Below are 12,678 nucleotides of genomic sequence, written 5' to 3' on the forward strand. Positions count from 1 at the left end.
GCCAAGAGCCCTGCTGAAACCTGGGATAGGAATGTTCCAGTGAAAGCCATTTTTCTGCTGTTGCTGAGCAAAAATGACACGGCTTCAACTGTGTGTGTGCCATCGTCCCAGGGGCTGCAGGTTATATATAGATGTGTAGACCACACTCTGTGTGGAAGGCAACTTTTCTGGCGTCTACTCCAGAGAGGTGAAATTCACAAAGTGGGACATTTTCCAAACAAAGCCAGGTTGTTCCAGTGGTACTAACACAGCCAAAAAGTAGAACCATCGTATCAGGCTAATGAAAAAGAAATTGGCACATATGTTTTCATCAACTTCGTATTTCTTTTTCGCAAATAGTGAACACAAGAAACATTGAATTTCTGTAAGTAAGGGGAGGTGACATTTTATTATTGCCTTTTGACAAAAAAGAAAACTTCATTTTCCATTGTGTTGAAGGACACTGGCTTAATTCATACTGTTATTATGCTCACTGATGTCTTACAAAATATGGGACATATAAAAAATATTGCAAATAAAAATTATTTTCGTTCCAGTGGAGGAGAAAATTACGGGTTCAAAAAAAATCAAGTTTAATGTTTAAAAAAGTTATCAAGGTTTCTACATTTCTATAAATTCTGCCAGTTAAAAATATCACCAGGCATGTATTGATTACAGTGCACTTGCATGAACCCCTGAGCACTTTTATTTTGAAGTCGAAGCTTCTGCTCAGAAACACTGCACGGCAAGTTAGATCTTTCCACGTTCTGGCAGAACACAAAACTTGAATGTTTTTTAAAAAATATTCACTAACTGTTCTTTGTCAAAAACACTAAGTACGACTTTAAGCAGAAACTGTTACTAAGGATGTGCATCAATCAGCCACACCTCTCAGCTCCACGGGCACCACAAAGAACTCTCGGGACAGCAAACTTCTGCAGCTGCCAGTCAACATAGAATGATGTGTTGAAGGACACTGGCTTAATTCATACTGTTATTATGCTCACTGATGTCTTACAAAATATGGGACATATAAAAAATATTGCAAATAAAAATTATTTTCGTTCCAGTGGAGGAGAAAATTACGGGTTCAAAAAAAATCAAGTTTAATGTTTAAAAAAGTTATCAAGGTTTCTACATTTCTATAAATTCTGCCAGTTAAAAATATCACCAGGCATGTATTGATTACAGTGCACTTGCATGAACCCCTGAGCACTTTTATTTTGAAGTCGAAGCTTCTGCTCAGAAACACTGCACGGCAAGTTAGATCTTTCCACGTTCTGGCAGAACACAAAACTTGAATGTTTTTTAAAAAATATTCACTAACTGTTCTTTGTCAAAAACACTAAGTACGACTTTAAGCAGAAACTGTTACTAAGGATGTGCATCAATCAGCCACACCTCTCAGCTCCACGGGCACCACAAAGAACTCTCGGGACAGCAAACTTCTGCAGCTGCCAGTCAACATAGAATGACTTGAACCTGACTGAAGGTTCTAGCCTGGCACTGTCAACATGGGTGTGACTTCTTATATTTATATATGAATGCCTCTGTTTTTCCTAGGCTAACTTTGTAGCATTCCACTGGCACCAAAGAGCCGAATGGTGACATTTTGTCTAAGCACTCCTGGTCACTGGTGTTGAAGGAAGATGACACTGTCTTTGATATGCTGTATTTTTCTTCAGGATTCAAGCACTTCATAATTCCAGGCCCATCTGTGTGGCTGCCCTTGGACTCTGAAGAGATGCTGCTCTCTTCACAAATTTTAAGGCACCTTTGGTGATCTTCGCTAAGCAACAATACGATGGTTCCGCCAACATGAAGCACTCTGTGACCGGAAAAATGATATTTGGTATGAGTACTTCTTTTAGAACACAAGCAACCCCCTTTGCATAAAATATTTGGTGTTTTCTAATTTGAAATGTAATCTACTTAAACATAAGGATTTTTGATAATTAAATAGTATCTTCCATAATGCATATTCATTATAGTAATTATGGAATCCCTAGTACAAATCTGCTTTAATTACCTATTTTCACTCTATTTAAAAAGCAAGCCTCAAAGTAATTTGTAGTCACATTATAATAAATGATTATACAACAGAGAAGGTCAATGACAGACTCCTGAGGAATTAGCATAGGGTAAAGTCAGTAGGCGGCGAGCAGAGGCCAGTCACCAGGAAGGAGTTAGGACATGAACAAAGGAATGGCAAAGGAAAGATTAGAAAAAGAAGAGCAGACCTTGTAATGTCAGCTTTTTGAGGAGAATTCATTGACTCAGTCATTCACTAGAAATCAGCACTGCATTTTTGTGGAAAAAGTGATGAAGAACATACAGTCCCGTGAGTTGCTGCAGCAGTTACTGATCAGCGGGAGAGGGAGGCAAGAGTCAAAGAGTGTGACAAATGCTACAAGTCAAAGTAAGTATGAAATGTGGACACATTAGGTGGGCACAGGAGTGAGGGCACGGTCTCCAGAGGCTAAGATGCTGACACTGTGAATTAAAGCACCAGGAGCACGCCAGGCAAAGTGATAGTGAAGGGCTATCAGGACAGAGAGAAGTAAGAGGAGGCAGCAATGGAAGCAGTCCAGTGTGGAAGGTGAATGAGAGGCTGGTGGGAGGAGGACAGAGTAGAGAGTCTGATTTGCAATGTGCTGACATACTTGTGGAACACCAAGGGTGCATCTGACAGACAGCTGTACACATGGCCTGGAGGGAAGGAGAAAGACCGGAGCCTGAGGTAGAGATGCACGGGTTTTCAGCAGTAACTGGAAGATAGGCTTGTAATGGTGGATGGGGTCATCTGGGTGGGAGTACAAACTGAGAAGAGAAAATGGGCCCAAGAACAGAGACTTAAAATGTAAGGAGGCACAGAAGAAGAGCCCATGAAATGGATATCCTAAAATTGAAAATCTGGACAACAATGTTATAGAAGCTGAAGGAGTGCCGTTTCAAGAAGGGAATGGTCTCAACAGTACCAAATGCTACAGGACTAACAGGAGACTGGGATGACAGGACATCATCAGTGAGCCTGGGGACAGTGATCTGAATGGTGGTCTCCTGGAGCACAGCAGGAAGATGAGGAAGCAGAGATGTCAAATGTAGACTAGTCTTGTAAGGAAGTCAGTTGTATAGGTCAGGAAAGAGGCTGACAGCTGGAGGACCACAAGTCCTCATCTAATCCATCAGCAAATCTAGACAATTCTTTCTCCAAACCATATCGCATACACATCTACTTCCTTCGTATTTTCCCTGGACTATAGCAACAATCTCCTGATAGACAGGTCTTGTTTCCATTTTTGTCACCCCCTCCCACACTCCTTCCCAGTATTCATAAAGAAGACAAATGTAAACGCCTACTAACTGTCCTTCAAATAAATTCCAAATTCTCCAGGATAAAACATAGGCCTCTGCATGATCTGACTCTTGTCTCCTGTCCAACCTCAGTAGCTGCTTGCTTCCTTCACCCCGACTGTCCTTTGGTTGCTCAAACTCACCAGACCACTTCACCTGGCACATTCACCCTTGCTGCTCACTCTGCATTGAATATTCATTCCCTGCGGCTTTCTCATCATGTAGATCAAAGTGTTCGCCCATTGCCTGCCTGAAGAGGCCCTTTCTATCTACCTAAGGCAGTTGACTGTTTTTCTCTTACTCCCTGGCAACATTTCCTATTTTACTTTTTTCATGGTACCAACAATGATCTGCAATGATCCCGTTCATTTTTTAAAGTTTGTTTATTTCTTTGGAGAGTGAGAGTAAGTGAGCATTTGGTACAGGGTCTTCCCACCATGATCCACCTCCAGCTTCAGTCAGCCACAGGGCACAGTCATACACATGCCTAGCAAGTGCAGGGAGGTGTGTGGATGCAAACCTGGAACCCTGGCATGTGGTTAGCCTCAGTGTCGTGTTACCACTGTGCCACCATCTGGCTCAGCTGTTTTCCACACCAGATGAGCAGGGAACCTCACCTGGCTTACTCACTGATCTATCCCCAGTGCCTAGTGCAACATGTAGGATATGAGCAGACCTCCAAAAGTATCTCAGAGAAGAGGTGACTAGATCTCCCTGCAAGAAAGAGGTGATGAGTAGGCTGAAGAGGAGAATGAGAAGCAGGCAGAGTGCAATTCTTGAGGAGTAAGGGACTGAGAGAAGAGACCCAGGCTAGAAAAGAGAAACTTACTGAGGGGAAGAGGTGGGCTAAAGACAGACATAGCTGTATACTATAGGACAGAACCTCTACGCATGTAATATAAGTAGCAGTAGTGGTAGTAAAATAATGGCGATAATAATGGTGATGATAGCGGCTATTTACTGAATACTTGTTATATGCCAGACACTGTTTTAAATGTTTTGTATTACATATTATTTTACTCTCAGAATTATCTTTTCAAGTATGTCTTGTTAGCATCATTCTGCAGATGAAGAAACTGAGGCACTCTGGTTTTAAGTAATTTGGTCATAAAATTAGTTTGAAAAACAGTGTAAGAATGTTCAGAGCATTGCTTTTTATTAAAAAAAATGGGAATTACCTACATGTTCATATTCAAGTACTGGTTACAAAACGGTGGTTACAAAATGGTACATACATAATACTATGTTGTCTGGAAAAGGTCATGATGCATTTTTCCATATAAAAATGTGTCATGACTTTCCTAATGACCCAATATTATGGCAACAATTGAAAATTATAACGTATGCTGAAACAACTGATCAGAAAGGAGATTTATGACATACTATTGAGTGGAACAAAAAATCAGGTGAATTAAGGATGATCCTACTATGTACAATTGAAAACATATATTTGGGCACATGTACATGGCGAGATGCTTAGCAGGACAGTCATTTATTTTTTTAAAATAATGGGAAAAAAGCAAAAATCATCTCAAATCCTGCCACTCAGAGATGATTTATTTAAGTATTTTTTTGTAGAGAGATTTTTGCTATAGGGTTTGTGGCACTTGCCAGAGAAACAGAGATAAACAGAGACAGAAAGCAAGAAATCACCTTCTAGAGGGGATGACCACATCAAAAGCCCTTCTCCTCCATTCTCCTCTCAGGATTTTGGGCATGCATGCACACGTGCCTGGGGTGAGTTTTAAGCCGCTGGGTCTGGGACTTGAACAGCGGTCAACTACATGACAGTCCAGCGACATACCCATTCCACCATCTGCTGGTCCCCAGAGATTAGTATTTTCTATAAATGTTCTTCTATGCATCTTTCCATGTACATTTTTTTTTTAAACTAAGAATGCTGTTCAGAAATGATAAAGCAATAGTTACTAAACTGCATTCTTTTGAACACCAGTGTATCAGTGTTAGATGACATCAACCAACCTAAAAGAGATTTTTCTTTTGCATGTAAACCTGTAAGACTAGGGGTAGACAACAGAAATAATCCTCAATTATTTAACCATGAAACACATTAGTCTTAGTCACCCCCTACAAATCCTCTCCTCCAGGGAATCTGGTGTACTCACTCTTCCTCGAACTTACCTTCTGCTTCCATAGTCACTCAAGAAATACTGAACATCTGTATGTATAATATCTGACAGGGTCTCCTTTTATATTCTTTCCAAACTTTCAACCTGTACTGAAATCTTGCTTTTTCCCTGAAAGCATGTCAAGCCTCTTTGGCATGCAGTGCCTTCTCCTTCCTTTAGGCTGAGCAAGTTGAATTTCTAAATTCTGCTCATATTTTTACATGGCTACATTTGAGAGAAAAACTCAAATATTGTACTTTTTGAATTCCTCACAATGTTCTATACTCATGAAATGGTTAATTCTTAACAAATCAAAGGAAGAAATAATTGAGCTGAGAGTTCACAGCTCAGGTCACCAGAGGAATCATTTGTCTGTCAATTTTTAATTCTGATTGCAGGTGCTTTCTCAAAGAATCTGGTTTTGTGTTACTCACAGGGCTATTTCCACTGACTATTAAGAATAGGTTTACTGACTGATCTCTTGTATTTTTCTTATTTTTACTAACAGATTCTCCATCCTTTCCATTTTCTTTCAATTGCCAGAGGGAAGAAATAGAGAGAGGGAGGAGAGGAAGGAGGAAGAGGTGGAGTGAGAAAGAGGAAGAGAGAGAGCTACCCCAATGGGGTATGATCAGACTGCAATTCCATTTTGTCCAGTTCTCCTTCCTGTCAGGATTCTGGGCATGTAAGCTCATGCACTTTCTAGATGCCTTTCACTGTTCTAAGAGTTTTAAATCCACTAAGCCCTCAGAACAATGCTATGAGGTAGGCGTTATATTTAAAGACATGCAAAGCCGTTAGGCAACCTGCTTCTGACTAAAGAACCATTAAGTAATAGAGCCAAGATTTCAAGCCAGGTAGCCTGGCTCCAAAGCCTATATTATGCAACATTGCCCGTGTAAAACTTCAACCATAAAAAGTAAAAAGTCTAGTAAGAAAGGTAGGGGACAGGTAGTAAAGAGGCTTGGTCACAGGAGAAGCAAAGTCCTTTATACCCAAACACATATACTCAGAACTGGGCCTATTGAGGCATTCTAATTATTCAGGAAATCTTGACTATCTTCTCAGGCTCATATCTATTGTCTCATTTTCAATTACCCAGAATAAAAACTACGACTGGCTTAGAGAGAGCCAGGCTGGTGGAAACAGTGCTGAAAGAACTGTCTACACAAAATACTGCCCTTCTCTGACTTCTGGAGATGTCTAAAATGTGCAGTGTTAGATGTTCAGTTAGGGTAAGCCATCATCTTTCCAAGTAGTTCCAAGTTAAATGTACTCATTATTTACACATATTAGTATCTCACCATGACTTGGTCAATGGTGCAGATGGTGAATTTCCTAGTTAGGCTCAAAAGAGGCAGTTATTAACCCTGGTTGTACAATTGAATCATCTTGGGAGTTTTTAAGAAATACTGATGTCTGAGTCCTACCCCAGATCAATTAAACTAGAGCCTGGGTGGGGAGGCCAAGAATGGGCACCAGTGTATTTTAAAAGCTCATGAAATGATTTAAAAATGAAATCAGAATTAGGGAACCAGCAGTTAGCGTAATGGCTATGTCGCTGGACTCCCACGTAGTCGACCGCGGTTCGTGTCCCAGACCCGGTGGCTTAAAACTCACACCGGGCGCGTGTACGTGCGTGCCCAGGATCCCAAGAGGAGAATGGAGGAGAAAGGATTGCGGCGTGACCATCCCCCCTGGGGGGTGATTTCTCGCTTTCTGTCTCTATGTCTCTCTCTGTCTGTCTGGCGAGCGCACACGTCCTATAGTGAAAATCTCTCAAAAAAAAAAAAATAAATAAAATCAGAATTACAAAATCTGCTTGACAAGAAGGTTATCAGGCAGAAGAGAGTATACTGCCCAGAAAGAGAGGCCCTAGGTGATAGGTCAATTTAGAAAGTGCATAATAGGAGAAATTAAGATACGGAAGGAAGCGTGGATTTACCAGCCCACAGGATCAGCAAGGTGGCTCTTAGTCGGGCTCAGATGTTGTGTTAAGCTTTCACTCTCCTTACAGAACGTTAGCCTTGGTACTGAATTCTGCCCATCTAAAACACGACTCATTTTTTCCCATAGGTAACACATTATTTATAGAGCAGGCTCTCGAACATTTGTGTTATCTTACTCTATCGAATGCCCTGCTAGGATAATTTAATATGAACCACCCCTTATTCATGTCCATTCGCTCCTATATACATTCTATGGTTCTCTCCTTTAGCAACTTAAATGATTAGAAAAATATATATCCAGGCTTCACTGTTTATACCTCTCAAAGAAATACTTCTACTGAATGATCTTCCCTTAGTAAACATTAGAAACCGTAACATGAGAAACATTTTTGCATCTTTATTTAACAGCCCATGTAGGTGGCATCCGTTCCGTTACGGAATGTACCTTGTGTAACAGGGTTCTGTGCTGTTGCTCGGTGGTGGTGTAATCATGAGAAGGTTAATCTGTCTGGACCCCAGTTTCTCATCAAAAGTGTTGGGGATTAACACAGAGGAAGTGGTCTTTTTCCGTGAGAATTAGAAGCAAACGTATAAATTACCTAATCTACGGACTAAAATATAGTTCACTTTTCATATTCAAATTTTAGGCAATACTCGAACAATAGTATTTTATAAATAAAATTTATGGTGTAAAATGATATAGATAACACGTGTTTCAATTATAAACTTCTGACTTAACATCTTAGAAAATGAAGCATAAAAACTCCTGGAAATTAGTGCAGTGTAATCAGACCTGAACTGAAAAGCTACGACATATTTTGGTTAAATGCCCAGGAGCTAAAAACATGATGAAAATAAATTAAAAAACTCACCTTTCCATTTCTTGCAGAATGCTTTTGATGTCTTTTCCTAACTTAAACTTTTTTCCGAATGGAATGTCAGAAATAATAACATCGACACTTTCTGATGGCAATGGCAATTCTGAAATAAAGAAATCGGAGAATCCTATTACAATAAGGTTAAATATTTACAACCTTAATGAAAAAACTGAAGTACATAGGATTATTTCTGCATATTAGAATAAAACTTAGGGTGGCTAATATTGTTTGTAAGGAATGATACAATCCTGAAATGCTTTGAAGGATCACTAAAGATAAATGGTATGGTTATTGTAGTCTGTCCTTTGAAAACTTTTTTTTTTTTTTTTAGGTATGACAAAATATGACATAAGTTAAGCAGAATTTTAAATTAACCAGAAAACTCCATTCTCTACATATGATATATAAATAGGAAGTTGCCAGGTGCAGGAAGAAATTTATTACATTCTCTAGAAAAATCTCTTACAAAATTATGTTCTATAATTTTCATTTCCCTTTTTATAGTTATACATTTAGATCTATTTGTTTTTGAGGGATAGTAAACATAGGTATCACTGCATTTTTTAAAGAAGCTCAGAGGTTAAGAATATGTAAGTCCTAAGACTAGAGAAAAGGCTACACAAACAGCAACCAACACAATGAGTAATATTACTAAACAAAATTAAACAGAGTGTCTGATCATTAAATCTAAACTTCTTTTTTTTTTTTTTTTTTTTTAAGAGAGAGATTTTTGCTATAGGGTGCCTGTGCTCAACAGAAAGACAGAGAGAGACAGAAAGCAAGAAATGACCCTCCGCCCCCAGCATGGGGATGGCCATGCTGCAATCCCTTCTCCTCTATTCTCCTCTTGGGATCTTGGGCACGCATGCACATGGGCCCGGCGTGAGTTTAAGTTGCCGGGTCTGGGACTCGAACTGCGGTTGATAACGTGGGAGTTCAGCGACATAACCATTGCATTGTCTGCTGGTCCCCTGAATATCTAATTCCTAACATTCTCTTTTCAGAAATAAGATGGTCATAAGAAAATCCATTCAGTCTTAATAGCCACATCTGAGTATACTTTCTCCTTTCTTATTTTATTTCCCACCCGTTATATAAATGACCTATTCATAAAGATCAAGATGTCACAATTTTCATTTTGAATAGCTTCTAATTCCACAGAAATGTAATGAAATGAAAATAATTTTTACTAAATACCACATCAATTTTTGTTGGCAGGACATTCCAAAACCAAAACAAAAAAAATTCTCTGTAATTTGGGAACGTCTAATGATGACTGATTGAATCTCTCTACTAGTTCTAACCATTACACAAGATAAGTAGGAGGAGTAGATTGTTGGAAAAAAAAATAACAGGACAATATGCTTTTAAACCTAGACAGGAATTCTTTTTTCCAAATTACATTTTATTTTCACACATTTAGTTTCAGAGTATTAATATGGGACATCTATTTGAGTAGTAGTTCTATACTTTTTTCAAAATGACTAAAGACAAGAAATAGACAATGAAGGCAATCATAGTAATTGAATGTTTTATATATAATTTACTCTTGAATTTGATCCTCAAGCCTTTCCTTTGCCTTACGCCACATACATGAACATAATACCCACACATGAATACATGAATTAGCTGCCTGGTTTGTCCAAGTTTGGTATTCTTTCTGGTATTCTTTCTCTCTTTTTTTTCTTTCTTTTCAGGTCCCCTTGCCCCGCCCGCCCCCGCCAGGGCCTGCTTGCTTGAGAGAGAGGGAGGGAGGGAGGGAGAGAGAGAGAGAGAGAGAGAGAGAGAGAGAGAGAGAGAGAGAGGGAAAGTCAGAGATCACACTCCCAGGGGGCTGGCCACGTCATAATCCCTTTTCATCCATTCTCCTCTCCAGATTTTGGGCACAAAAACACATGCACCCAGCATGATTTTCAAGCTGTTGAGTCTGGGACTCAAACCATGGTCAAACATGTTAGAATCCATCACTTTAACCCCATGTCACCTGCTGGCCCCTGTATTCTTTCTTTGTTTCTAAGAGAGAGAGATTTTTGCTATAGGATGCATGAGCTTGCCAGAGACCGAGAGAGACAGAAAGCAAGAAATCACCCCATTCTCCTCTAGGGATTTTGGGCATGCACGCACACATGCCAGGCATGAGTTTCAGCTGCCAGGTCAAAGAATCAACTGTAACTGTGGTTGACTACATGGGAATTCAGCAACATAACCATTACGCCATCTCCTGGTCCTATAGTCTCCATTTATAACCTATAACTTTCCTACTCTGATTTATATAATTTGCTAAACTGTTTTAAGCAATTTTAGAAGTTGAATTATCTTCACATAGATAGAAAAGAATAATAAAAAAATATGTCCAGAACTAAGTAGTGTCATCTTCCAACAGAACATAAAATAATCAAAACTTTTGTTGATGCAATTGAGAGTGCAGACTGTGGTGTCAGAGTCTGCATAAGACTCTGTTACTGCTGTGGGACTTTGAGTGCTTCAGTTTCCTCATCTGAAAAATGACCCCAAAATACCAACCACAGCAGTTAACAACTGAAGAAATAAAAAGAAAACATTTAGAATAGTGCTGGCACGTGGCAAGCACTCAACTATTAGCTCTTTTGTGGTTATTATTTACAATGCCCTCTGTGATGTCTACAGGACATGACAGAAAAGTGGAAACCAGTGAGTGTGGAATCCATTGGGTGGAAACCAGACTCCTTCTAAGCAGCTCTGCAGAATACGGCATTTCCTTCTCATCCCGTGTAGTTCCTCACAGGCCTAGGCAGAGCAACTGCCTCCAGGGGGGCTTCTTTCCTACTCTCCTTTTGTCTACTAGTGGTTCTCAACGTATGGTTTCCCGATCACCCAGATCAGTACCACATGGGAACTAAATTTAGTGTGTATTAGAATCAATTGAAGAACTCTGGTAAAACACAGATTTTTGGCCCCACTCCCAGAGTTTTTGTTGTGGACATTTCTAATATCATGACCTATAAGAATCAAATCACAGTAAAATCTTAAATTATTAAGTGTTTTGAACTGCCTTTGAACAAAAGGTTTGCTTGTAACTAAGGAGATAAGATTCTGAAATAGAAATAGCTTAAAACAAACAACTAAAAAAATCAGTTCTTTTTAACATCTTTGCAAAATGAATCAAGAACATGAAAAAAAAAAAGGCCAGTTTTAAAATACTGTCTGTTTTGAAACCAAAAACTGCCCTATTTTTCCCTCCTTCTAGGAGAAAAATGGGTAACAATGACTTGAAACTCATGATTATGGTCCTAAGATATTTTCTTACAATAGGTTTTAAGGGCCTTCAATATAGTTTCATAATGCATATATTTAAACAAAAGACTGGCTTAATTAAGGACTTTTATAACATTGGACACATATTTCTTCCTATTTCTTTTCTTGTACTTTCTGCTGTTTATCATTTCCATTGTCTACGTTTATAACATTCACATCGTATTCTGTAACAGTACTTCCCATAGTTGTTTAACACTAATTTTATATTTAAATTAATTCAGTCCTCATTATCGATCATTTTGCCTTAACCTGCTTTCTTCCTCCGTTGATTCATCTTTACAGTGTGTGTATGTTATTAGCTGCTCTTTCCTCTAGAAGGGCAGTGTTGCCCTTTCAGTGAAATGCTGCCTGAACTTCCTCATAATTGAAAATGTCTGTAGTAAAATGACATTTGAGTTGGGCACAATATTTAAGTCACACTTTGCTTCAGTAACCTTGTAAACAGGATCTCAGAATCTTGTAAGTAACCAACATTTTACTAGCAGTTGCTCTATAACTTGGTTTCTTTCCATTGTGGCCAAACTAAAATTTGAAGATTATTGCATTAGATTATGACCTTTCCTTGTTTGGCTGCTATTGGTAAATTTTTTTACTTCTACGCTTATTATTATTCATATTTCAGTAAGTGCAGAAGGATATAAATCCTTCGATGAAATTTCCATCTGCCATTTTAATCTAGAAGTCCCTAATAATTAGTATTAAACATGTGAAATACATTTTGGAATCTGGATTGAAGCCAACATATTAACAGTAATTGCTTCATTTTGCTTACGTGCATTAAAAAAACTTGGCAGAAAACCTAAAAAAAAAACCCAACAAACTTTGAATTTCAATCAACAACAGAACTTCTTTGGGGCTGTTTTATTATGGTTTTACACAAAAGTTATCCTAACATTTTCTTCTGCTGATACTCATCTTTACTACTTTTCCACTATAATAAAAAATGTAAACAGTATTTTGTTTCTTCTGAATATAATTTTGACACTGGGCCCTACCTACGACCCATCCACTGTGGAGAGAAGGCAATTTTCTTAGCTGGGAAGTAAATGTGCTAAAAATACATATGTATCCTTCATAAATATATATATATATATA

At 38.6% G+C, this 12,678-nt stretch overlaps 1 protein-coding gene across 4 annotated transcripts in view; it reads right to left on the reverse strand.

Moving 5' to 3' along the window:
- Positions 1-1,328: 1,328 nt before the first annotated feature.
- THUMPD2 (THUMP domain 2 tRNA and snRNA guanosine methyltransferase) overlaps positions 1,329-12,678 on the reverse strand; it is a gene marked incomplete at its 5' end in the record, with an annotated part of 35,139 nt that continues 23,789 nt past the window's right edge. Inside the window, 3 exon segments of one of the 4 annotated variants that reach the window (XM_027775222.1) lie at positions 1,634-1,807; positions 2,643-2,799; positions 8,284-8,392. In XM_027775222.1, the coding sequence (XP_027631023.1) occupies positions 1,769-1,807; positions 2,643-2,799; positions 8,284-8,392 (305 nt within the window). 4 annotated transcript variants of the gene reach the window in all.

The sequence above is a fragment of the Tupaia chinensis genome, unplaced genomic scaffold (assembly GCF_000334495.1).
Source record: "Tupaia chinensis unplaced genomic scaffold, TupChi_1.0 Scaffold000050_1, whole genome shotgun sequence".
Lineage (NCBI taxonomy): Eukaryota > Metazoa > Chordata > Mammalia > Scandentia > Tupaiidae > Tupaia > Tupaia belangeri.